This window comes from Drosophila pseudoobscura, chromosome 2 (genome assembly GCF_009870125.1).
Source record: "Drosophila pseudoobscura strain MV-25-SWS-2005 chromosome 2, UCI_Dpse_MV25, whole genome shotgun sequence".
In the NCBI taxonomy this organism is placed as follows: Eukaryota; Metazoa; Arthropoda; class Insecta; order Diptera; family Drosophilidae; genus Drosophila; species Drosophila pseudoobscura.
In genome coordinates this window covers 10,517,962-10,543,243 of record NC_046679.1, presented here as the reverse complement: position 1 = coordinate 10,543,243, position 25,282 = coordinate 10,517,962, and the positions used below count along the sequence as shown (strand labels likewise).

At 50.7% G+C, this 25,282-nt stretch overlaps 3 protein-coding genes and 1 long non-coding RNA gene across 11 annotated transcripts in view; 2 read left to right on the top strand and 2 right to left on the bottom strand.

Moving 5' to 3' along the window:
* Positions 1 to 931, top strand: part of Dhc98D (Dynein heavy chain at 89D) — a 35,051-nt gene extending 34,120 nt beyond the window's left edge. For both annotated transcript variants that reach the window (XM_003736431.3, XM_001358390.5), the window contains 2 exons: positions 121 to 267; positions 654 to 931. In XM_003736431.3, the coding sequence (XP_003736479.3) occupies positions 121 to 267; positions 654 to 803 (297 nt within the window). In that variant the 3' untranslated portion in view covers positions 804 to 931. The remainder of the gene's footprint in view (positions 1 to 120; positions 268 to 653) is intronic.
* On the bottom strand, positions 853 to 1,997 carry LOC6897141 (uncharacterized). Of its 2 annotated transcripts, XM_033377037.1 has the most exons (4): positions 1,898 to 1,988; positions 1,745 to 1,840; positions 1,462 to 1,692; positions 853 to 1,393 (listed from the first exon to the last, which is right to left on the bottom strand). In XM_033377037.1, exons 2-4 carry the CDS (start codon positions 1,814 to 1,816, stop codon positions 1,058 to 1,060), a joined length of 639 nt encoding a protein of 212 aa, XP_033232928.1. In that variant the 5' UTR covers positions 1,817 to 1,840; positions 1,898 to 1,988; the 3' UTR covers positions 853 to 1,057. The 2 variants fall into 2 exon arrangements, with proteins under 2 accessions (XP_033232928.1, XP_002137321.2); XM_002137285.3 differs by having other exon boundaries at positions 1,745 to 1,997.
* A 118-nt stretch (positions 1,998 to 2,115) lies between these two features.
* Positions 2,116 to 23,913, bottom strand: Ppn (proteoglycan-like sulfated glycoprotein papilin). Of its 6 annotated transcripts, XM_001358389.5 has the most exons (18): positions 23,270 to 23,913; positions 13,335 to 13,395; positions 13,087 to 13,265; positions 11,995 to 13,023; positions 11,633 to 11,936; positions 7,981 to 11,575; positions 7,724 to 7,903; positions 7,215 to 7,385; positions 6,053 to 7,110; positions 5,805 to 5,988; positions 5,549 to 5,749; positions 5,289 to 5,459; positions 4,466 to 5,034; positions 4,251 to 4,401; positions 3,285 to 3,713; positions 3,001 to 3,159; positions 2,820 to 2,936; positions 2,116 to 2,757 (listed from the first exon to the last, which is right to left on the bottom strand). In XM_001358389.5, the coding sequence occupies exons 1-18, from the start codon at positions 23,290 to 23,292 to the stop codon at positions 2,594 to 2,596; spliced, it is 8,745 nt and encodes a 2,914-aa protein (XP_001358426.3). In that variant the 5' UTR covers positions 23,293 to 23,913; the 3' UTR covers positions 2,116 to 2,593. The 6 variants fall into 6 exon arrangements, with proteins under 6 accessions (XP_001358426.3, XP_015037151.2, XP_003736478.2 ...); XM_015181665.2 differs by lacking the exon at positions 3,285 to 3,713; XM_003736430.3 differs by lacking the exon at positions 7,215 to 7,385.
* A 155-nt stretch (positions 23,914 to 24,068) lies between these two features.
* LOC117183353 (uncharacterized) lies at positions 24,069 to 25,180 on the top strand. The gene is made up of 2 exons (XR_004468515.1): positions 24,069 to 24,895; positions 24,965 to 25,180. It is a non-coding gene; the product is annotated as an uncharacterized lncRNA (long non-coding RNA).
* Positions 25,181 to 25,282: the final 102 nt, after the last annotated feature.

Genomic DNA, 25,282 nt, shown 5'->3' with positions numbered 1-25,282 from the left:
CAGTGCCAGTGCCAGTGCCGCTGCCTGTGTCCCATGCCGGTTCTGGTTCCGGTCCGAGAGAGGGCACTAATTCCGTAATTAAGAATTCTGTTTGCATTTTAATCGTTGAACTTTTTGCAGGGCTGCTTTGTGCATGGGTTGTACATCGAGGGCGCACGCTTTGACATGTCGACTAATCAGCTGGCGCGTTCCCATCCCAAGGTTCTGGTCGAGGAGCTGGCCATTTTGGCTGTGGAACCCATCGAGGCGCATCGTCTCAAGCTACAGGTCTGTATCGTACGGTTAAGGAGATGGTGGGTGGGTGGTTAGCCGGATAGCTGGATAGCCGGATAGTTGCCTGGAGATCCTGGGTTCGACGCCGTCTGCCAGTGACAAGTACAAATGTGCGCTTGTATCTACATACACATACCTGGGCGAGGGACGGGACGGCACCCAGGGCGTTTCCACGCTGATATTTGTTTAAATGCATCCCACTAAATTAGCAGCAGCTTCCGTTTCCACCCCGACTAATGGGGCATCTGCTGTGCTAATTGTTTCTGATTTTAAATGCCCGGAAGCTTTACTTTTAGCCGGGGATGAAAAATGTATTTTAAAGATGGGACTTTTACTAAAAATTTCGTTGATACTGAACTATGTTTTCCCTTATTTTACAGAACACATTCCTGGCTCCTGTTTATACCACATCCATGCGCAGAAATGCTATGGGCGTGGGCCTGGTCTTTGAGGCCAATTTGGCCACCTCCGAGGATTTGAGTCACTGGATATTGCAGGGCGTATGCCTCACCCTGAACACGGATCTTTAAGAGAGCTTTGTATATAGATAGGATATAGATACAGATTGAAAGACTGATGTTGGATTTTGTTGATATTGATTATTATTTATCGAATCATTTATACTAATGCCAAATAAATCTATGTTTACAGCTCTGTAGCAATGGCAATGGAGATTATCAAGTAGTATATACTCGTACGCGTATAGTATTTCTAGTGCCTGTGCCTGTCAATAACGTGATTTGTGCCTGACTGATAACCGACTGATATGCCGCTGCTCCCGGCATTACCTTCGCCGCCAGCAGCCGAAGCAGCTCCTAAACTTATCCAAAATAGTCGTCTTCATGGAGGGCAACAGGAGCTCGAGATTCTGCGTACCGGCACTGTCGTCCGACTCCAGATCCGACTCAATGGTCATTTCCTGTATGCTGAAAGTATCGGTTAGTTCGTGGTTCGCCTGCTGGCGACGCTTGGCCCGCTTCAGTTGGGCGGGAAAGAAGGATATCTCCTCGGCGTCGTCGCTGCTCTCAGACTTGTAATCGACCAGCGGCTTGTGCTCCGGCTCCCCGGGAATGGTCAATCGATTGATGGGGATCAGAGTGGACGACTGTGTCTTGGTTGTCTGGGGTATACAAGCACACTGCTATAGATATATATAGATTTATATGTTTAATGTGCTGGTGCACCCACCTGCTCTTCCTGGAACTGAGTGTAATTGCGCCTGGCACGCTCGACCTTCAGCTCCAGTTTGCGTTGCAGTATGCGGCAGGTGTTTGGTGGCTCGCTGCGCTCATGTCCGCCACGTGCCTCCTCCTCCTCATCGATTTCTATGGTCGTGGGGGCATACACCTTGCCGGCACCCCTGAACGCCACCTCGAACTCCAGGTCGGACATATGTTTGGGCGCTCCGCTGGCCGTTTTCTGCATTGACTTTGGCCATGAGAGTTTGCATTGTTTCGAGTTCGCTACTTACCAGCAGGCCTGAGGCCCCATCCTCATAGATATTCGACTGCCTATCCTCGCTATCTATGCCGCTATCCTCCATTTTGTGCTGGGAATTGGTTTAACTCTGGATAAATCTACAATTTAGCTACAAAAAAGAACCGCACGCGATGTCAATACAAACAATTTTTATTGTCTTCTTCAATGGTACTCCCAAACCAACTCCAATCAACCCCATGGCGGTGGCAGAGCGCAGGCTCCGTCGAACAGCTGCTGGGGCGGAAAAGGTTGGGAAAAATCAATACGATACCAAACCCCTTGCCGCACAGCGTTGCCAGATGTTGGGACACTTTCAAATGGTATTCGTGCAGCCCCCCTTTATGGAGTTTGTGGAGAAAGGCACTTTTTTATACATATGCACTCTTTATTATGTAGTTTTAATTTATTTACAATTATTTGTTTTAGGCTTAAATGCTTTACTCGTTGCACAAATGGATCGTAGATGCTAAGAAAGTAAAATGAAAATTCGTTTTAGCCGCTTTCCTCGATGGATTGAATTGTAACGTTATTCAAGAATAAATAGGAACACAAACATAAAAAACACTAATACTATTTTGAATTTGTTCTGGAAGTAGGCAGATATTTAATCGTATATACTAAATTAAATGTTCTTTTCGTTCGTTCTTGATCTGTCAGGCTAAGGCTATGGCTATATACGAGTAGGTGTTGGCTTTTTGGTCTCTCTGCTTTTGAAGTGGCCGCCCCGCCCACTTCGTTTCGGGGGTGGGTGGGGTGCCCTGAGGATGCTAATTATTCTTGTGTCGGTGTGCTTAAACTCAATTCAAAAATTCTGCTTCTCTTGTGTGCGTAGTGCGTGGAATTACAGCGCATTGGGATGGGGCTGCGCAATTTGGCCGGCCAGCGTGCAGGATCTACAGCAGAACTGGGCATAGTACTGGTTGATGCAGTACCTTCCCTTCACGATCAGCTTGCAGTTGGCAAAGAACGGATTGTCAATGCACTCGGGCGATACAGGTATGACAGCTAGAAGGACACACAAACGGGAATGTGAATTACCAAACTATGGATCTTGTTTCTTGACTTACATTGGATGGTAACCGTCTCCTGGCTGACGCTGTAGCTGAATGCATTACTAGCCTTGCAGCCGTATATGCCTGTATCCTCGGTGCTCACATCGCTGACAACCAGTCGATGGGGCTGGGCTGTAGTCGTCAAAGGGAATTCGATATCAAAAAGTGTTCTTAAGGAAGTTCTGCTTCCACTCACATGTAATCTGTATGCGCTCGTTGCTATACAGCGGTGTGTTGTCCTTGGTCCATGTCACATTTGGTTCTGGATAACCCTGCACCGAGCAGCTAATGGCGATGGTGGAGCCTGGAGAGTAGCTGTTCTTAGGATCCAGTGCCACCAGAGCCTGGGCATTCACTAAGAGCAGAAAAAAGGGAGAAACCAATTACTACAAGTCCCCAAACATCAACGGGATTTCGAACATAAAACAGTCAAGAAACACGTAAAATCCAAGGCAATCCAAAACATGCAAATCCACTTACCTGTCGGCGGCGGCACATAGACCGGACGAGATGGTCTATAGGGGTAGCTGGGTCTCTGTGTGACCGGCGCCGTGGCCGGATCTATCACATACTGCAAGTACTGGGCATCCTCGTTGGTCAGGGCCCGAGCGGGACCCACCGCCTTCAGCGTGACACGCAGCGAGACGGGGCGTCCCCGCTTGTTGTACACCTCGCAGGTGTACAGACCCAGATCCGACAGCTGGATGGAGCGGAACAGCAGCGAGAAGTCGCGTGCCATCTCAGCCCGTCCACGCTCCCGGTTGCCGAACAGATTGTTGTTGCGCCACCAGCTAACGTGCGGCTGCGGATAGCCACCGGCTGGGCAGCGAATCACCGCCGGTCTGTTCAACTGCACGATCTGAGTAACGTTCTTGTTGCCGTACACGTATGCGGCAGTGTCAACGGGTTCTACCATCACCAAGTCGTCGACAAGCAAAGGGATTAAAAGCAAGCAAGCATGCACACAGAATGCAGTAAAAAGCAGTTAGTTATAAGGCCAACACCAAACACGAAAAATACAAGAAAAACCAATAAGAACTCTACAGTCGATGTTCCGACTGTAATTAATACCCAATGCTCAGATTTCTTAGAATTCAAGGATATGCGATGATGAAATTTTGTTTTATTTCTGGCAGCAGCGAATATTAATTATTCAATATTCTTGAATATTCTTTGAATATTCAACAGGTTAAAATTTAAAGTTCAAAGGCCATGTCTTCAAACTCGTACAAAACAGACAAAAAGGAAAGCAAGTACGCGAATACTATTTTGTGAGAAATATTTGTTCGAGTAATCCAAGCATCGTTTATAAACAGATTCTTCGAATAAGCCGAATCTGAAATTCCCCTTCACAAATATCGACAATAATTATACATTCCATGCATGAGATGCAAGATCCCTTTAGAAGGAAATGAAATGCCTTAACATAGAAAAGTTAGCACGTACCTGTCACTTGGAGGGCAACCTCGCGTCGCACGGGCTCGCCCAGGCCATTGCTGGCCACACAGACATAAGTGCCATCGTCGGTTTGACGCACTTGCACGATGGTCAGATCACCAGTCGAGGTCAAGACATAGCGTCCTTGGTTCGTATCGATCTGTAGAGGATTTTGAACAAAAACTAAAGTGTCTGAAGAGTGAGTTCTGTCTTTGGAGTCGTACCACCACGTTCTTGAGCGACCAGGTGATGTTGGGGGCTGGATTGCCAGTGGCGAAGCATCGCAGCACGGCGATGCCACCGATGGAGGTCTGGACATCCAGCTCCTGCGGCTGCTTGGGCTCCAGAGCGGCCCTGCTCTCGCCCGGATAGACGACAGTTGGGGCACGAGTGCTGGGCCGCTGGGTGGGGCGGGCTGGCTGCACACAGAGATAGCCACAGCCATCGCTGCAGCACTTGTTCTCGCCACGGCAGTCAGCATCGGTGTAGCATTCCTGGGCACAGTTGCTGGCATTGGCCGCCAGTCCGGGGCAGACTCCGGGCTTGTTAATGTCGCGGCAGACAGGCGCAAACTGACGATCTCCCGTATTGGCAATCTCAATGGCACACTGCTGACCCTCGGGGCAGGAGTAGCTCTCGCATGGGTTCTCGCACAGGCACTTCGTGCACTCCGGCTGGGATCGGTCGGCCTCACGGCGAACGCCATAAGGACAGCGCAGCTCACGGCACTCGTTCTCGAAGCTCTCGCAGCGACCCTGTCCAATTTCGTTGTCAATCTCGTTGTCAACGGGCCCTGTGGGGAACGGAACGTAAAGGATCAGCCTTGTGCAGACCAACATTCTGAAGATATCCCAAAGACCCGTGCAATCTTAGAGCTAGTGAAAGTGCACTACAAATCAAGACTACTGATGCTACTTCTAATAGTTCTACTAAAAATCAAGCAGGTTGAAGGTGGGCAGAGTGCAAGGTGCGAAATTGGATGCATTTGGGGGGTGGTGGTGTTCTGGGGTGCAGAGTGGAGTGCATTTAGCTGGAGTGCAGGCTTACTTCCGCAGAGATTCGTGCATGCCTCAAATGAACGGAAGTTGTTCTGATTGCCGGAGCAACCCGAGTAGATGAAGGACACACAGGTGCCGCGCTCATCATCGTAATACCAACGACGCTCCTGCACCGCCGGTCCATTGCATCGGCCGGTTACCAGGGGCAGCAAACATATCTCTACTTACGCCATCGGGGGAGGGGGGAAAACCAAGAGAATCTGTTAACCGATTGTCCCTTTGGGCGCACGTCACTCATCAAAACGTTACCTTTGACAGTACCCACTGACGGCTCCGGCTCGCGGGCCGCAATGCAAACAGTTTGACACTCGTACAGATCACCGAAGCGATTTCCGGTTCCATCGCATCCACCGTAGGTGAACGGCTCGCAGGTACGGGAATCGCGATTGAAATAGTAGCGGGTCTGCCACTGAGTGCAGGGCCCCGTGGTCACTGGCTCATTGCAAACGTCTAACGCAAAGTATTAAAGCACCTGAAACATGAGGTTCCCTATCCATACACTTACCCACTCCCTTGAACTCGCCGCACTGCCTCTCGCACTGGTCGCGCGTCTCGAAGCGGTTTCCGTTTCCGCCACAGCCGCTGTAGGTGAAGGCCGTGCAGGCCATCTTCTCGTTGTCGTAGAACCAAGCCGTGGTATGATTATCGCACTCTCCGGCCTCCGGTGCCTGAGTGCACACGGAGTAGGTCTGCAGGAAAGAGAAATGTTTATTTTTTGAGACTGTCAGTAGTCTTTGCTGATAAAGAACTTACCGGTGCTGGTGGTTGGGGCTCGGATAGTGCCTGATCCCGGCAATAGCCCAGACATTCCCTCTCGGAAACGAAGTTATTGCGATTGCCGCGGCAGCCGGTGAACTCGAACTCGTGACAGGCGCCACTGCGTTCGTCGAAGTACCAGCGACGAGAGATGTCATCGCAGCGACCGCGCACCGGTGGCAGGGAGCAGGTGGTCTGGGCATCATTGCACTCGTTCTGGCACTCCTCCTCGGTGGCATAGCTGTTGGCATTGCCGCCGCAGCCCGAGTAGACGAACTCGTCGCAGAGTCCCTCCTGGCTGTTGTAGAACCAGCGAGTCTCGTTGTCGTAGCAGTTGCCCGATTCGGCGGGTAGGAAGCACTTGGCCGTATCCGGCTCTGAGCGGGGCTCCTCGGGTTCTGGCTCTGGTTCTCCGAAACGATTATCTACGCTGGGAGCGCAGCGAGCCGAGCAATCCTGCTCAGACTCGAAGCGGTTATCGTTTCCGCCGCAGCCGCCATAGTAGAACTGCTGGCAGCGACCGGCAGTCGCGTTAAAGTTCCACTTGAGCACATACTGATCGCAGTCGCCCGCGGCAGCTGGCTGATCACACTGGTGGACAGCAGCAGATGGAGGAGGCTCCCTGGTCTCTGGCGGAGCAGGTCGCCTAGTCTCTGGTGGTGGAGCCTGGGGGCTGACACAGCGCGCCTGGCAGTCTGACTCAGTCTCAAAGCGATTGCCGTTGCCAGCACAGCCGCCATAGTAGAACTGGCGACACGCGCCGCTCTCTCCGTCAAAGTGCCACTTAAGGGTGTACTGATCGCAGTCTCCGACGCTCGCGGGCTCGCGACACACATCCACGGTGCTGGGGGCTGGGGCTGGGGGTGGCGTTGGGGGTTCGGGCTTCTTCTCGCAGCGCGCCAGGCAGGCATCCTCGCTGGCAAAGCGATTCTCGTTGCCGCCGCAGCCGCCGTAGTAGAACTGGCGACAGCTCTCATCCTTGGTGTCGTAGTACCAGGCGGTGACATAGTTGGCGCATTCTCCCACCTCCGCGGGGATCTCACAGATGTCCTTGGCTAAGTCACACACACAGAGGAGGAGAGTGTGTTAATCGAACGTATGTTCTGGCGAGGCTTCGGTGCACACATTGAAAGCAGCCACAACAACATTTAAAGCTTACCAACTTGCCGGGGACAATGGTCCTCGCAGGACTCCAATGAGGGGAAGCTGTTCTTGTTGCCACCACAACCAGTGTAGTAGAAGGGCACGCAGCGCTTCTCGCTCTCGGAGAAGTGCCACCTGGCGTGCCGTTCGCTGCAATCACCAGTTTGCTTAGGAAGTGAGCATTGCTCTGAGGTTTTGGTGGTGTTGGTGGTGGTGGGTCATAGGTTGTAGGTGGTAGGTGGTAGGTGCAGGAAGGATGCAGGTGTAGATTCAGGATACGGAACGGGTGTTCGGATACGGGTATTCGGCATAGCAAGTAACCAAGCAAGCAATCATGCGCATACAATAAACCAAGTTCAAGCAATAGGAGGAAAAGGAGAGTGTAGGAAGAACATACCGTTAACCAGGATAGAGAATCAGGCTTAAGCTTAAGACTAACAATAACCCCAAGCAACACATTGCCGGTAACTCCCCAATAGTACAGAACAGGTAAAACGAAAGATGGAAATAGATCAGATCCCAAACCTTTGAGAACGCCCGGCTGGCGACAACTGTAGCTGCAGGCGTGCTCCGTCGGATAGTTGTTCTTGTTGCCCTTGCAACCGCCGTAGGTGAAGGGACGACAGATGTCGGTCTGGTTGTCGTAGTACCAACGCTCATAGTTTCCGGCACAAGGTCCATTCTCCACAGGCTGTTCGCAGGTGGCTGCAGGCGGAAACAGAAGTTTAGTTTAGATTGGAGGACACAGCCACACCGTCAGACAGTTGGACACTTCGACTTACGGATACTCTCACTGACAGCACATGTGCCCTGGCACTGTTCGAGGCTATCGAATCGGTTATTGGTGCCGTAGCAGCCGCCGTACTGGAACTCCTCGCACCGGTTGCGGTCGGTGTCGAAGTACCACTTCTTGGTGAAGCCCTGGCACGGTCCGACGCTCTTGGGCAGCAGGCACACATGTTGTCCGGTGTACTCCTGGCAGGTGTCCTTGCACTCCGCCTCCGTCTCGAAGCGATTGGCATTTCCATCGCAGCCGCCATACCAGAACCGAGCGCATCCGCCGTAGTTGGTATCGAAGTAGTATTTGACGCTGAAGTTGCCACATGTGCCCGTCTCCTTGGGCAGTGCGCAGGCCTTCTGCGGTGGCTCCTGGACATTCTCGCAGCCGCCGAACTTCTCGTCCGTGGCACTGCTGATGCCATCGGGACAGCAGCCAAACTTGCTCTCCACACACGTGCATCCTTCGAAGTTGGGACCCTTGGCCGGTGTCTTGTCGTCCTCGCAGCACTTGAACTCCGTCTGGGTGCAGTGGCAGCCGTGGTGGTGGGGTCCCTTGGCGAATGTGAGTCCGTCTGGGCAGCAGCCGAACTGCGTGGTCTCGCAGGGGCAGCCGTCGAACTTGGGTCCCTTGGCGGCCGTGATCTTGTCGGGACAGCAGCCGTGCGGAGTGCTCTCGCAGGCACATCCCTCCTGGTTGTATCCACGGGCGGCAGTCTTCTTGTCCGCACAGCAGCCGTAAGGAGTGTAGTGGCAGTCGCAGCCCTCGAAGTTGGGTCCTCGGGCAGCCAGAATATTGTCGGGGCAGCAGCCGAAGGACGTGTCCAGGCAGCAGCCCTCGCCGTTGGGTCCATGAGCCGGTGTCTCAGAGTCGGGACAGCAGCCGAACTGTTCGCGAGTGCAGGCTGCGCAGCCCTCACCTCCAGGACCAGCGGCAGGTGTGCGACCATCCGGACAACATCCATGCTCGGACTGATCGCAGCCCTTGGGTCCTTCTGCTGGTGCGTCACAGCCTTCGAAGTTCTTGCCCTTCGCCGGGGTCTTGGCATCCGGACAGCAGCCAAACTCGGCAAAGGAGCAGGACTTGCCCTCAAGATCGGGTGCCTGAGTGGAGTCTCCACCGGATCCCTCGATCTCGGTGGTGGATTCTGGCAGTGACTCTTCCGTGGTTGTGGTGGGTGGCACGGTGGTTGTCTCGGGACATCCCTCGTGGTCCTCGCCCTCGGCGGCGGTGAATTTGTCGGGACAGCACCCGAAGAGAGTCTCGGCGCACTGGGATTTGGGACAACCCTTGTTGTTCTTGCCTTCGGCCGGGGATACTCCGTCCAGGCAGCAACCGTATTTGGTGTCAGCGCAAGTCTTGGGAATGGGACAGCCCTCATCGAAAGGTCCCTTGGGCGTGGTCTTGCCATCTGGACAGCAACCGTACTTGGACTTGACGCAGTCGCTCTTCTTGGGCTTGCACTTGCGGGGCTTGTCCTTGGTGATGGCCGACTCCCAGGTGTTGGGAGTGCTGGACTCTTCCTCATTGTCGGTGGAGCTCCAAATGTCGCTGGTACCACTGCCAAGCTCCGTGGACTGGGAACTGTCGGTAGATCCCTCAGTGGTTCTATCGGTGGATCCTTCGGATGTACTCTCCTCGGTCGGACCACTCTCAGTGGTGTCAGTGGTGCCTCCGCTTTCTGTAGATTCAGAAGCATCGGTAGATCCCGAGGATCCCGAATCTGTGGATTCGGTGGATTCGGATTGATCTGTTGACCCAGAAACGTCAGTGGATGATGATGAATCTGTGGAAGTCGATTCCGTGGCATCTGATGAGCTTGTGGAACTAGATACATCCTCAACAGTGCTTCCTTCTGTGGTTGAGCCTTCACTTGATCCAGCCTCAGTGCTTTCTGTTGAGCCCGTGCTCGCTGCCTCTGTGGATTCCGTGGACAAGGTTGATTCGGGAGATTCGGTGGATCCATCGCTGGAGCTGACATCAGTGGAACCTTCAACAGTGCTTCCGCCCTCAGTCGTCGATCCGTCGCTGGACAACTCAGTCGTTTCAGTGCTGTCCGAGCCGGAAGAGGAGGAGGAAGGTGTGGTATCGGTAGAGTCTGATGAGCTGCCATCTGATGAACTCTCGCTTGAAGCTCCACTGGTCGAAGAAGCATCGGTGCTGGATGAAGCATCACTCGTGGAGGAAGAATCAGTGGTTGAAGATGCATCCAGGGTTGAGGACTCAGTTGTGTCGGTCGAGGTTTCGGGTGTAGTTTCCGTGGTGTCTTCGGAAGTGGATTCAGTCGATGCAGAAGAATCAGTCGAAGACGAAGTGCCATCACTGGTACTGTCAGAGGAGCTCTCCGTTGAGCTGGAAACGTCGGTGGAGTCGGTAGAACCTTCAGTGGTGTCGTTGGAATCAGACGCCGATGACGAAGCCGCATCAGTAGATGATTCGCTGGTATCAGATGTCTTGTCAGAGGAGTCTGAAGATTCGCTGGATGAGTCCGTTGAGCTAGAAGCCTCTGTGGAGTCCGAAGTATCTGTGGAGCCTGAAACATCAGTCGAGGCGGGCACATCTGTAGAGCTGGAAGAATCTGTAGATTCAGAGGTATCCACTGAGCTGGACGATTCAGTGGCGCTCGATGCGTCTGTCGAGCCACCAGAAACATCAGTGGACTGATCGGTAGATTCACTAGAATCGGATACTGATGATGCGGGGGCATCGGATGTGGCATCGCTTGATTCGCTGGAGCTCGACGCATCTGTGGAGCCGGACACGTCTGTTGACGCATCTGAAGATGATTCAGATGTTTCCTCATCGTCTCCGCTTCCTTCGGTCGAAATACCGCTGTCCGTCGTGGACTCATCGTCTCCTGATCCCTCAACCGTAGTGCCAGTCGAGGCAGATTCATCAAATGCAGTCGTATCGGGGCTATCGCTTAGCATTAGTTCTTCGGTGAAGAGCGTGGACTCCGTCTTGGCTTCATCGTCGAGATCGACGCCGTCGGAAATCTTCTGATCGCCTGGCAGACTATCTGTGACAAATTCCATGTCATCCTCTTCGCAGTCGTCCTCGTCATCGTCCTCAATGGGTTTGTCGGTGCTTGTCAGGGGCAGGATTTCATCTTCAGTGCAGGCCTCGGAATTGCACTTCTCGGATATGGATTCCAGCTTGGATTCGTCGCAGTTCAGGGCCTTGGTGCCATTGGCAAGGCACAATACCTCGCGAGTACGTTCACCTCCGCCGCAGGGCTTGCTACACTCGCCCCAAGGTCCAGTGAACCATTCTCCAGGGCACTCCTTCTCCTCGCCCTCGCATTCTTGCTCCAACTCCGGTTTCGTTTCCTTGTTGCACTTGGTGTCGTCGGTGGCTGGGGTCACGGTTTTGCCATCGAACTCTCCGCAGATGACAATGCGAGACTGAACTCCCTTGCCGCAGGCGGAGGAGCACTTGCTCCACTCCGATGAGAACCACTGAGCCTCGCACTTGGGCGATTTGCAGGGTCTGGACAGAGAAGGTACCTCTGGCTGACAGAACTCCTCTGGATATTCCTTGCCATCCTTTGACCCACAAATAGCGGTGCGGGTCTCCGTGTTCTGGCCGCAAGCATTGCACTGAAAGATAATGCCATATTAGTGGGGATCTAGGAAAAATGTCCCTCTAATACTTACTCCACTCCATTGGGAGATGATCCAGTCAACACCCTCGCAAGGGGTCAGAAGGCAGGTCTTCTCCACCTCTGGCTTATCCTCCACACAGTCCTCGTCGGGGAGGACACGCTTCTTTCCGTTCTCCTTGATAAAGCAGGTGGCCTTGCGGGTCTGCTTGCCCTCGCCGCACAATTTGTCGCAGGGTGTCCAAGGTCCCAAGTGGTACTTCGGGCAGTTCTTGACGTCCCGATTACATTCCTGGGCAGTGGCAGGCTTGTTGCCAACCTCCTTCAGGCACACTGCATCGTCCTCAACCGTATGTTCGCTGAAAGATAAATCTCTATTAGGATTGATCCTTCGATTAATGATTAGCTGAGTCTTACCCATCGGAGGAGATTCGTTCGCAGGTGACGGTTCGATTTTGGAAGCCATCAGAGCCGCAGCCCTTGGAGCACTTGCTCCACTCGCCCTCCACCCAGTGTGGGGCACAAGGCTCTGTGCCGCAGGCCTGCTCTTCAGCGGGCTTGGATTCCTTCTCGCAGAGAGCCGCATCGACCTCCTGGAGGTTGACGCGGTTGTTGCACGTGATCTTGCGCGACTGAGTGCCGCCGCCGCAGGAGGCGCTGCACGGACCGAACTCGCGATGCGTCCACGTGTGGGTGTCCGGCTGGCTGTGGCTCAGGGACTCGGGAATGCTGTACTCGTAGTCGATACTCACGTTCTTCTCCTGCACCAGCATCACGATGAAAATGCTCTCGGAGATGGGGCCGGGGCAGGTCAACTGATCGGGGGCGGCAAATCCCATGGGCTTGCGCTGGTAGTTCCACCACGAATCCGCATAGAACATGGGGCGGGGGAAGTCGATGCGCCAGTTGCCATTCAGGTGGTAGTGGCCCGATAGGTTGCGGCAGGCCAGATAGTTGTTCGACGGCGCAGTTTCCAGGATTTTAATGTTGGTGGCGCCCTGGGGAACGAGCAACAGATCGTTGTAGCCGGGGGCCAGATCACTGGAGCTGTAGGTATTGTGGATTGTCTTGCAGGTGCTGCCGTCGCCGCCGCACTTGCGGCACTTGTCCTCCTTGGCATCGCTGCCCAGCATCATGTCGCAGCCCACGGGCATGCACTGTCCGTTGACGCACACGTCGTTGTCCTTGTCGTTGCAACGGGTGCCGTCGACGACCTTCTCCTTCTGGCGATAGTAGAAGCGCTCGCCCTTGGGCATGCAGTTCAGCTCGCACGGATTCGGGGCACCCAAGTAGGGCACCCACTCGTACATGACTCCGTCGAACCTCTGGTCGTCGAAGCGCGAGCACTGCAGGGCCCTGAAGTCGGGATCCTCCTCCGGACAGTCCTGCGTGTTGCACGAATAGTAGCGACGATTGCCGCCGCTGCACTCTGCCTCGCCATTGTAGCTGATGGATTAGGGACTAGCTCGGAAAAGGGATTCTATAGGATCTGTGGGGCATTCTACTCACTCTCGGCGCAGGCATTCGCGCGTCTGGTAGGACACACCGCCTCCACATGTTCGGGAGCAGTCCGAGGGCGAGCTCCATTCCGTCCACTCATTGGGATCGTCGCCCTCTCCGCCGGGCGTCACGGAACTCTCCGGCAAATACATATTCGCGCCATATTGTCTTTTTTGTCTCAGTCCGGGCTGTGAATGGGGCGTTCAGTGAATGGGATCAGGGAAGGACCTTTAGGGAATCGTTGGGGCTATACTTACAAATCTACTCTGGGAGTCGGGTATGCCAGCCAGTACAATGAATGCTATCAAGGCAGTTGTACTGAAATGAGCAAAGTGGAAATCGATTTAATTAAACGCCACTCAAAGACATAACCTCGCCCAATAACAGAGAGCCAATACTAGGTCCCATTCATTAAACCCAACGACACTGCGTCACGTGTTGACTTGTTGCAAATATTTGTTGACTTTGCCGCATGCTTGGACATCTACAGACTCATTAAAGACGAAGCAACAGGCGGAAAGGGACTGTGGACAGTGGACTGTGTGGACTGTGGGTTGGGGACTTTCTCAAAGGGAGACCACACCACACCACACCACACCAGGCCGGAGCACGTCCAGCGAAGGGGCACAAATAAACTTTTGTGGGGCTTCGGCTTCCCAGCGACAAAAGGCAACATGATGAACTTGTTTATGCTCTCTCTGGCCAGAGCAAGCAAACATTGAACTTGTTTTTGCCACAAAAATGCAGTAGAGGGTGGGGTGCGAGTGCAGTCAGCAGGTCGCTGGATAGCGGGGGCTTGGCAGGGGAAAGGGGGAACAGAATATCGGAAGACTTGGTCAAGTAAAATTTGCAATTTCTTCGGTAACAATTTTTTATTATGCGCCGGGGCGACCATAAATATGCAATGCCACATAAACAAGACATAATTTAGCAGCACTTCCTGCCGATTTGCCAAAAAAAAAGCAAATACGAAAAACGGAGGAGCAGGAAAGCAGAGGAAAGGAAAAGAACAGGCAAATAATAAGTACCACGCCGGAGAATATATGATTATGCCGCAGACAGGGAGACGCCGCAGCAGCAGCAGCAGAGGCAGCCGCAGTGGCAGTGGCAGCCGAGGCCAAGGAGGACGACACGCCCGAGGACAAGTTGCGTGAATATGTCAAAAGCGTTCAATGTTGCACAGGCAACGCTTGCCTCGCTTGCCTTGCCCCATTGTTGGGGGCTTGCCAATTTAATTTCTGACGCTGCGTGCAAGGAGGAGAGCCTTCGTTTTGTTACGCTTGGACGCCTTCGACGGATGGCGCTTGCTCCTTCCGTCCTGGTGTATGGTGCCTGGTGCCTGGTGCCTGGTCCTTGGTGGCACAGCAGGCGTGCTGCTTATGACAGCAGCCGGAGTCAGGGGCAGGACGCCAAGTGTGGCCATAATTTTTATGCTTCTGTGTTGGCATTTTAATGCAATTTGAGCGCATTTCCCTTTTGAAACCAATGCCAGGACACCTATTGCTTTGGCAAGGACCAGGACCAGGACAACGGCAAAGGCAACGGCAACGGCAACGGCAAACGGCACACATTTCACAGTCCATTGAGCTCGCGCTGAACGTGGAGCGCTGGAGGCGGCGTCACCCAGACGCCTCCCATGGCATTGCGTCATAGAAACAGGATATGCCACAGCTACCTACCGACCAGGACCAGGACCACGACCACGGCCGGGACAAACTCCAAAAGAAGCGCTATTAATTGGGCAGTTCCCCTGAAAGCAGAAGCCAGCAGCCAGAAATCTGCTGAGACGGCAGAAACCACAAAATCAGTTCATGATTTCGTTGTTGTACGCGACGGCGGCTGCTGATTACGCAAAATCCTCCTCCATCTTCTACATCCTCTTGCGCCCAGAGCAAGGGAGTCGAGGGAAAAACATTGTTATTGCCACATGTGGCGGATGCCACGTGACACGAGCATAAACAGTTGGCGCAATCGTCAAATAAGTTACACATGTCATGTAAACCCCCGACTGAAGCCAAAGCCCCGGCCACAGGCCACAATCCACAGCCAGCCCCCACATAAATGTCAAACAAACAGAGGAAATGCTAAATTCGGCGGAAACTTTACAATAATACTAGTACAAGATATACTTGTACTTGTACTTGTTTTTCCCTGCCCCACTGCCCCCCCAGACTTGAACAATAAATAGTTCTTTGCACTGCAGGCCACAAAGCACTGCCCTGGCTCTGACCTGTTTTCGGCCTGAATGAAAAGGATTTTGCCCGCTAATAGCCAAGATCAAAGCAGCAGTCGAAGCGGGCCAATTAACAGGCAGGGCAACTGGTAGAGTTTCTGGCCAGAAATAGGGCCGCTTAAGCCCCCTCACAATAGCCATCCATTGTTCATTGTACTGCGGCCGCACAATGGCATCGGGATGGGAGGAGCAGCATCAATAAGTGCTGATAATAGTTTAAATGGGAAACGGCACATAGACTTAGGGAGGAGCATGCGGCGAAAGCTCTGCCCTTTTTTTTTAGATCAGACTCCACCTGGAATCATGATTTCGCGTCTAATCATAGTCATTTGGCCATCTTAAAAGGAGCTACAAATGAGATTTTAAATTGATTGAAAGGAGTCTCTCAAGCGAGTTTTATTTTCTAGATTTCAGAACTCGTTCCCACAGAGCATGTACTGCTTGAATCCCTTGCATGCCGAAGCAAGTAGAAACCAAATCAGGCCACAGAAACACCCCCCGTTCTCATAAGTAGCTCAAAGATACTTTTTTATATACACTTCACATCCATTCCATAGATATTCACGATCGTTTAATTGTTTGTAAATGCCTGGGAGGCAGGCAACAAGTGCATCTGGGGCTGGAATGCTGCAATGCAATGCTGCAATGGCCATCATAAATAAAGCGCCTGCTAATGAGCCGCAAGAATAGCACTGGCTGGCGGCACTTACTCCACAAGTGCGTGCACTTAGCCGCCAATCTCAAGACCGAAAACAAATTACATTTAATTTCATGGCAAACAATAAAGGAACCCAAAAAAGTAGAAGACCCCCAAAAACCAACGGAAAGATACGAGTGTGGTGTGGGGCGAGTAGTTCGAAATCTAAACATTTGTTGCTACCAAGAACAAATCAATTCGTAGCAGATTTCACACCTGTACAGGTCCCAGTGGCGTTTGATTTTATTTAGATGACTCATAGTCGAGGTCGAGGCAGTGAAATGAGGCAACCACCAGATCAACCACTCCGGCAACCACTTCACCAACCACTCCACCACCCACTTGGAAGCAGCAGCAGCCCCCAGAAGAAGGAGCGATGATTCTTGCCGCTGTTTCCCATGCCAATTGATTGGGGAGGCACACAAGTATGCAGCACATCCACATCCTCCTATCCGCCGCCTGTGTCTGTATCTCTGTCTGTGTGGATGAAGCCAATCGAATAGTGAGGCATGCAACATTGCTGTGTACCATGAAGATGGCACAGCTGCCTCTGCCTCCGCCACTGCCTCTGCCACTGCCACTGTTCCCGGGGCCTTTGATGAAGATGGAATGCCCATGGCCCCCAGTTGCCAGCTGCAATCATTTGACTTCTGCCTGGCCCCTTTCGCTTGTTTTTATTTTCTTCTGTTTTATGTTGATTGTAAAAAAGGGAGCAAGCAACACTGGAATTTTTGTTGCAACAACTGATTTAATTGCAACCAAACCGAAGTGCAGCCAAAGGCAAGGCTCTGAAATGGCCCTTCCTGATGAAATGCGTGCTTCCATTGCAGATCACTCCACTCTTAGAGGATATACTTATGCCCACTCTGTATCCTTAAGTACTCGTAATCAGCTTCATTAGTTTGAGGAGGCAGGCTCCAATTGCACTCAGTCTATTCACATTTTATTTGGCCGCAAAGCATCAGCCAGCAATTAGACGAAGATCTACCTCATTAGTTCAAAGGATACCCAAATACGTGGCTGTGTGTTGCACTCAAACACACACACGGCGCACTCATGACACACACGGCACACGCACACAATCACACATTTGTTCAAATACAATTACATAGTCATACAATTATCGCAAGACAAACATAGACTAATGCAAAACGCCAAATTGTGGCTGAGGTGTGGCCAGGTAAATGCTGTTGCTGATGCTGCTGCCTCTGATGCTCCTGCCTCTGCCTCTGGCTCTGCCTCTGCCGCTCTTGATGATGACTCTATGAAGATGCGGGCTGCCAGAGGCTTGGGCGGAGGAGGAGGAGGTGGGGCCGGTACGACGACATTTGTTGCAACGGAAGTAAATGTTTGCATTGTTGAAATTTTAATTGCATTTGCATAAAGCAACGCACACACAGACATATCTATGCCTCTGCCACTCTGCCACTCTGGCACTCCGTTGCTCCGTTGCTAATGCACTTGGCTGCGCCCTTGCCTGCATCCTATGCTGCTCCTGCAGCCATTTTGACTGGCAGCCAAACAGTTGCCACACAGAGCCAGACCTAGACACGGACCCGGCCGAGCAATTATCAATTTCAAAATTAATTTAACTTAATTGAGTAGTGAAAATAATAAACATACGCACGCCCGTGCCTTTGCCCCGAAGTGTTTACACCGAGAGTACTGACTGAGATTATGCAACAGAACAGTCTCTTCCTGCCCATCTCTGTGGCCCTACAAAGTTGCAGCTTTTGGGGCTAAAAGGCACTTCAGCAACTGCCATGCGACCGACAGTGCCAGGCAGCAACAAAGTGTGCACAAATGCCTAATGAAATATTTGTCACGCGTTTGGACAAATGAGCAAACAGAATGCCCTGTTAAGCGCAGCGAGAGAGAGTGAGAGAGTCGGGCCCAGAAAGGGAAAGACCCAGCCCGACTGTGTGAAGATTTTCCTCGGTTTCACTTTGCTTCTGGAGCCCCCGCCCCGTCAAACAACTTACTGACCCATAAATTTCACTCACTGACAAAATGTTCGACTTGTAAACAAATTTTTTATGGCAAATGTTGCACCAGCCACTTGAAGTGCAACATGCGACTGCCACAAGTGCATCCGCACTGTGCCAGGCAGCTAATTAGAGGCATCATAATGCCGCTGTCGCGACAGTGCTCCCTCCTCCCCTGGCCACACCACACCCTCTGTCGATCCCAGCCAAAAGACCCCCCGGATAAACATTGGCAATTTTCTATTTGCCCAACTCATTCGGTTCGAGATTGCAACAAGCTGCTTGACTCCCTCCAAGTACGTATATGTACGTATATTCACTTATAGCTAATAGCACTGGAGCAGGGGAGAAGGAGAGCAAAGCAGGAGAACTTTGAACCCACCACACATTTGAGTAGGAGTATGAGGAGGGATTCATCAGGTCTCTGCATAAACATTTTCGCGACCATTCATGATAAAATAAAAACGAAAAAAAATTCAAAAGAAACTAGCGCACAGGATGCCCCCATGATCTGGCATATTTCAGCACATAATTAGCGCAAACTAGCATTCAGTTCGCATAGAAAAAACGCCAAGAAGTATTCCCAAACAAATGGTATTCTGGGAATTAAACTATTTATAGGAATTAAGTTATGCTTGCCCATTATTTATGCGCTGCTAATTGAATACAGGAATTTATACTCTTATATGAACAATGCAATGAAGTGAATAATGTACGGGGCGGATTGAGGGGGTAAAACTTATTAATCTTCGCATTAAAAACACATAATCCTGAACATAATTATTCCAGAAGGCACTCAACAGCAACCTACTGCCTGACGAAATAAGTCTATATTTAGAGCAAACAAAAACCAACTCCGCTGCCTGACGCAAACAAATTTCAGTTATTTATAATAGCCTTCAAATGAAATGTTAGCCAAGCCAATTGCGTTAAATTTTATCATGCCAGCAGCTAACTGGCAGGTAAAATGTAGAGCAGACATTGATTTATAGCGCAATTACGGATTCCCTGGCATTGTTTCCACTGAGTACTCTTCAGTACTCTTTTCAGTTGTGGCAGTCGCTTCTTTCGAATTCCTCTTGGACAGCAATTGAAGGTGGAGGCTATTGCAGGCTGAGGATGCTGAGGATGCTGGAGAGAGGTCGTCCAGTCACCCTGCGTCCCTGTCCCTGTTCCTGACCCTATAACGGGCATCAATTCGGTCTCCAATCGGTTCATTTTCTGTCATCGAGATGCACATCACGTCCTCTCAAGAGCCAGAACCGATCGTCGCTTGTCGTCAGTCAAAACATTTTTATGGGTTTTATTTTTCGGGTTATTCTGCTTTGGCCTGCTCTCAACGCTGGCGGCAAATGTTTCACTTGTTGCTGCTGCCGCTGCCACTGCCGCCGCCGCCACTGCTGCACGAATGTCTCGCACTCCAATTCTCCATCTCTCCTTCTCCCTGCCACAGCGAGAACAGCGAGTTTTTAGGAACATTTTGCTGCATGTGACGCATCGTTTGTTGGGACCGTGGTCCCCTCGCCCCTCCTACTCCTGCTCCTGCTCCTACTCCTCGTTCCTGAATCTGCTGAAATTTTGGATATTTTTGCAGTCTTGGGTGTATCTTTTTTTGGCCTGCTTATACACTGTGCCCCTGCAATTTTGCGGCGGCATATTTTGGGGCATCCTTTTTATCTTCCGCGTTGCAGCGTACGTCGACCCCGTCTGAGGCGACTATCGAATTAATTGTCTGTGTGCTTGTGCGTGTGTACAGTGCATGAGGATCTGTGTGTGTGTGTGTGTGTGTGTGGGGTAAATATTAACATTAAAATATTTGCCACCGACACCATGCGGCTGGCATTTGATTTAGAGCTGCTCTAGGGAATAATTAAACGCTGCCATGTCGGCAGTCTTTTGTTAATTAAGCATAAAACATTAAGTCATGGGAAAACGATCTGCAGATCTCCAGATCTGGATCTGAAGAACTCCTGATCCCCATGGAGCGCTGTCGCAATCATCCAGCATGCCATGGGGGGGCCCCACCATGCAGCACATGTTGCAAATGCAGCATGCACCATTGCCGCGATGAACTTGGGAGGTAATTGAGCCATGGAATGAGCAGGGCTCGGGGAAGGACTGCAACGCACTCGTACTCGCACAAGGCGTGCCGTTTGTTGAATCATAATTTGCTACTCATTTGCCGCATCATTCGATATTCCAATGAAATCAAATCCATTCCATCTGCAGACGCATTTCCGGAGGCGGACTTCCCCCGAGAATCCCCAGAAGCACCCAGCGGCACCACTCACACATTAGATCAGCGTTTGGCGCTCTCTAATTTATTTATAGCAATTAAGGATCAATTATGCAATCCAAGTGCAAACACGAGCGAATGATTGGACGTGGTTTTACGGGGTTTGGGAAGGTCTTCATTCAAAGCAACCACTGGGGGTCTGCGTGTATCATTTTCAAAGCATAAATTTCGAAAAATTTACTGTTTATAGAAACAGTACGGCAGGGGTATACGTATACGCACACAGATCACCACTCAATAAACAATTTGGAATAGAAACAGCAACAATGTACTGTGTACATGTATGTACAACTATGTATCTAGGTGTTGCAGCATTTTCCTGTTGATTCTATTCCTCCGATTCACAGTTTGTTATTATTGCTGCTGGTCAAAATTTAGTGGTTTCCGCGGAATATTATCGTTCAAACATAACAAACAAAGTGTTGGGAAATCTATCAGATACATAGTTGGAAATGTACATATAAAATGGGAAATATCTCTAAATATACACAAATGGGAGGAGTACTCATGCAAATTCCCCCGAAGTGACTACTGACTAAGCACAAATGCCTTAGCTACTCGTACATTCTGGAAAAATTCTTCTGAACGTATTCCTTCCCAGATCTTCGCATCGTGTGAGACTCTGGAGCTCTGAAGTTCAAAGACGTCACGAGTCACAAATTTTCGCTTAATGTAAAGAGTTTATTCGGCCACTTAATGGCCACACACAGAGCCCGAGACAGAGACATACACTCAGATACAGAGTTACTGATTTACCGAGTGCGTTAAAACGTTTAGTTTGTACCATTAAACTAGAGACATAATGGTGTGCATAGTGTGTATCTCTCTCTGAGTGTTGACCCGCCTGGGCCCTGGGGTCTGGGCTAGCCGGCTGATCAGATCACCTACATACTCGCACATACATAGATGGGGAATGCTGCTTTCAAGCCTCAAGATTCTCAATTGATTTTCTTTATCATCGAACACAATTGTCAAGTTCTCGAGAATTTTTCCATTATATCCGAAAACTACAAAGCCTTGAGAAAATGGTGAAAAATAATAAATAAATAATTTCCGGAGAATTTCCGATTAAATCGCAGATAGCAGGCACATGTCCCCAAACCCAGACTAACGGGTCATGTGTTGGCCACATTTCGTGGCATGAGCATAGCCGTGGCAGCATCATCGTCAAAATCAGCTGAGGCCATAGATTCTTCTTGGCCTGCTCCGCGACTGCCGACTGCCGTTGACAACGGGGCCGGGACGGGCCATGCCGTGCCGTGCCGGGCAAAGAGATAGATTTTCGCTTTCAAGTGGTTGGGCACAGCATAGTTTTCGCGAAAAACTTTAAAAAACTTGACGAATGGATGCGCTAACTGCCAGTCGGCCAGATACTGCCCGAGGGAACAAGTTTCTGGGCTTTTATGTGTGGCTGTCGGTGTCGTCTTCGTTGTCGGGCACCGGCAACTTTATGACTTTGGCCAAAAATAAAACGCACGCAATTCTTGCGGTCAACAGGCAACATCCAACATCCAACCCGGAGCAGCCTCTGCCTCTGTCTCAGACTCAGACTCAGATCATGCGAAAGATATGTCCAGCATGTGCGTGAGAGTCCGTACAACTGCCTCGTCAAGATCTTTAAAGGCATCTCTGCTGGGGGGTAAGGTGAGTGCCATCAACTTTGAACTGGCAGTGCCACTGCCCTGACCGACGTTGTCCATCTCTGCCCCTTCCGAATGTTTCACTTCATCGCCGTCAGTAGAGCCGCAATGGGGTACTTTTTTTTTGGGTGGGGGGGGTGGGGGGCACTTTAAAGCGCACGCACTTCACCTACGCTGGCACCCAATCCGAAGGCAACTCTTTGCATAAATATTTACATTTCCATTCGAAAATTTGATTTGGTTTCTTTTTCTCTGGGCTCCCTGGGTATTGTATTGTGTGTGGCGGAATCGCACACACATTTTTGGAAAGCCAACAAAGACAGTGGAAAAATAAAAAAGGCCTGTCGTGATGGCACAGGTGAGGTAATGGCTTACTTTCTGGGGCACTGTTTGGCGGATGGGGAGGAGGGAGTGGCGAGCGGGGAGGGCCACCGATCAGGCTGTTTGAAGTACATAATTCTGTAGCAGGAAATTGAGATTTCTAAAAGGGGAATCGATCGACCTAATTACGGATTAAATTAGCTATAATACAAAATTCTCTTCGATGCCCTTGCGCTTTTAACTTTAAGCATACACGTATCCTTTGAATCCTTCAAATTTGATTATGCATAATTACGAAAAGTATCTCAAAACAAAATAGCCACAAAATTAGTTACAAATTTCAAGCATAATTGCTAATTGGAAACATTTTACCAGGACTTGGACAATCTGCAATCAAGGCACACCACCCATTAACCAAGAACAGGAATTGGTGGGCAGGGGGCAGGGGCAGGGGAGCGACAGAGAGAGGACTTTGAAAATGGTTTGAAAAATGTTGCAATTTTCATTAACAAACTTCAATTAAGTTGGCAATGCAATTTGGCATGCAAACAAAATGCTGGCCAGGATAATGGCAGACGCGTAGTGTCAATAACGGAGCGGAGCGCGCCTGTTGCACAGCGAGCACGTAGCCAGGATGCTCGTACTGCTACACTCCCACACACTACATCCGCACATGTGGACAGGACAATCACTGGAGGAAAATGCCAAGGATAGACGATGGGAAGAGCTGGGAGACCATCCAGCCAGCCAGGAGCCATGTCAAGTGTTTGCGCATGTAGTTCAAATGAAATTAAAATTCCAATTGACACAGTAATTTGCCAGCAACACAAAAGGAATCAATTTCGTTCCAAACACGACACACAGCTTGCCACTGTATCTGCCACTGCCACTGCCACTGCCGCTGCCACTACCACTGCCACAGTCACTGGTTACAATTGTATTTATCTGGCAGTGCCGTGCCGCATCTGGTAGAGTATTCCCATCCAGAAGATACATGTTTCATGTTTGTCTGATGCTTACCACAACCGCCTCGATAAATCCATTTTGCGGCTCCTTACTGTTGATGATAGCACAATAATCGAACCGTTCCGCGTCGTTGGGGCGGCTCCTTCTCGGAATTTCACGAATTTTGCACGCAAATACTTAAATCGAGGCTTGTTCTGTGTGGTTGACACTTGAAATGTTTTCGGTCGGGCTCGTGGCCACTTGAGTTTTAATTATTTGGCACACTCTTCACAACGAAAATGATTCTGCACTTTGCGCCTGCGCATGGCCAGAAAGGATACGGAATGACACTGAATTAATTTCGATTTCGATTTAAATTTCGTCCTCGGACCCGTCCTCTTGTTCTCGATCACACACACCCGCAGGGTTAGAGCGCACGCCAGCAACTGATCGAGTCGGAGCGTATACGATCGCTCTAATTCTGTCTGCCACTGCCACTGGCACTAGCAGCGAAAGCCGCAGCAGGCCCAACAGCAGTAGTGGCGCAGCCCCAGCAGCGCGCTGCGTCTGCGTCGCTGCCAGCGGCACTACTCTGCCACTGCCACCGATAGGGTCCGGTCCGTCGATGCGATAGCGCCACAAAGGACGGGCTGCTGTTTCCGCTCCTCTAATCGCACCCAAATTGAATGGGATTCCTACACTAGCTCTTGCTGTGAGATCCCCGATAATCAGCATGAAAGCAAACGTGCTCGGGCGAGAGACGCACTAAATATATTAAGTTTATGGCTGTCGCCGATCCTTTAACGTAGCCCCAACCAACCGGCTTCTTTTGGCCCCCATGAGAGACTGAAGATGAGTGCGGTTTTTTTGCAGTCGCTTCGCTGCACACACATCTTCAACTGGTTCTCTCTCCCATGGGGCTGGCTGGCTCGCTGATCTTTATGCGTTGCACGTGTGTGTGGCGGCGATCGGAGTGCTGTTGGTGTTGGTGTTAAAAAGTGATTTACTGTGCCAGCCCTCACATGTTCGGGATGCACTCGGAGTCGAGTCGAGTCGCCCCTGATGAACACATGTCGACAACATTCGTGGGAGTAGGATTTGAAGAAGGATCCTTCACGGATCCTTGTCATAAGTCAACTGCACCAGAAAAACCATCTCATCTCAATTCGGTTTAATTGCAGCCAACACATGTGCGATGTGTTTACTTTGATTTTTCACGCTCCATTCGGAACTGAACGGAAGGGAAGGAAAGGGAGGAGAAGGCCCCAGACAAATATAGATGTCCAGTGAACATGATCTTTGTTCGGTTGTGGGATAATTACTGTCTGGCATTGTCCGTGCGACATTGCTGGCACGGATCGGTTAACCAAAGCATCGATTACACCAAATTAGTCGAGTTCATTCATAAATTCATGAAATTCACATATCCACCAGAGTCTGAGTGACTATTTCCGCATTCCAATTAGAGCTATATATATATAGTATATTTCTAATCCAACTGCCAATCTCAACCACAACTGCTTCCGCCGAATTTTAGTTCCCTGATAGTGCGTACATCGAATTCGGATGAAGCCCCAACCCCACAAGAAACTATGAGTAACGGAAGGAACTCGATGTGGATGCCTGAAGCAGACTGCAAAATGCTTTGAGTGATTTCTTTCATTTCGCTCGAGGAAATATCTTGTGAATGTGAATGTAAATGTAAATGTCCAGCATCGGTTATATAAGCCGTCTGCCGTCACATTCTATTTATACACTCTCTCTTATCAGCGGCTCGCCAGGGAAAGTCGGAACCCAGTTAGCTAATAAGTCGCAACGCAAAAGGAATGAATTTATCCGCATTTCAAGGCGAGAGCAAACGATTCAAGAAATGTAGAGCGCACTTGATATTATACAAATTCGCACATAGCATAGTAGTTATACTCGTATGTATTGTATATACGAATATGAAACAAGTGAAATAAAAAGCATTCATTCATTAATGTAGGACTTGGCTCTAATTGGCTGGGCCTTAGCGGAAATCGTTTATCTGCAAGAAGTCGCTCTGGTCTATGGCCACTGGCTCTGCCTCTGCCTCTGCCACTGCCA

What these genes read in the sequence shown, in the direction of transcription:
- LOC6897141 (XM_002137285.3), bottom strand. Translation starts at nt 1,816, where the DNA reads ATGGAGGATAGCGGCATAGATAGCGAGGATAGGCAGTCGAATATCTAT. An exon ending in ATGGGGCCTCAGGCCTGCTG is followed by an intron (nt 1,693 to 1,744) that starts GTAAGTAGCGAA and finishes AAGTCAATGCAG; the next exon opens with AAAACGGCCAGCGGAGCGCC. An exon ending in CTCAGTTCCAGGAAGAGCAG is followed by an intron (nt 1,394 to 1,461) that starts GTGGGTGCACCA and finishes TGTATACCCCAG; the next exon opens with ACAACCAAGACACAGTCGTC.
- Ppn (XM_001358389.5), bottom strand. Translation starts at nt 23,292, where the DNA reads ATGGATTTATCGAGGCGGTTGTG. An exon ending in GGTTGCCCTCCAAGTGACAG is followed by an intron (nt 3,714 to 4,250) that starts GTACGTGCTAAC and finishes TGGTGATGGTAG; the next exon opens with AACCCGTTGACACTGCCGCA. An exon ending in GGAGACGGTTACCATCCAAT is followed by an intron (nt 2,758 to 2,819) that starts GTAAGTCAAGAA and finishes GTGTCCTTCTAG; the next exon opens with CTGTCATACCTGTATCGCCC.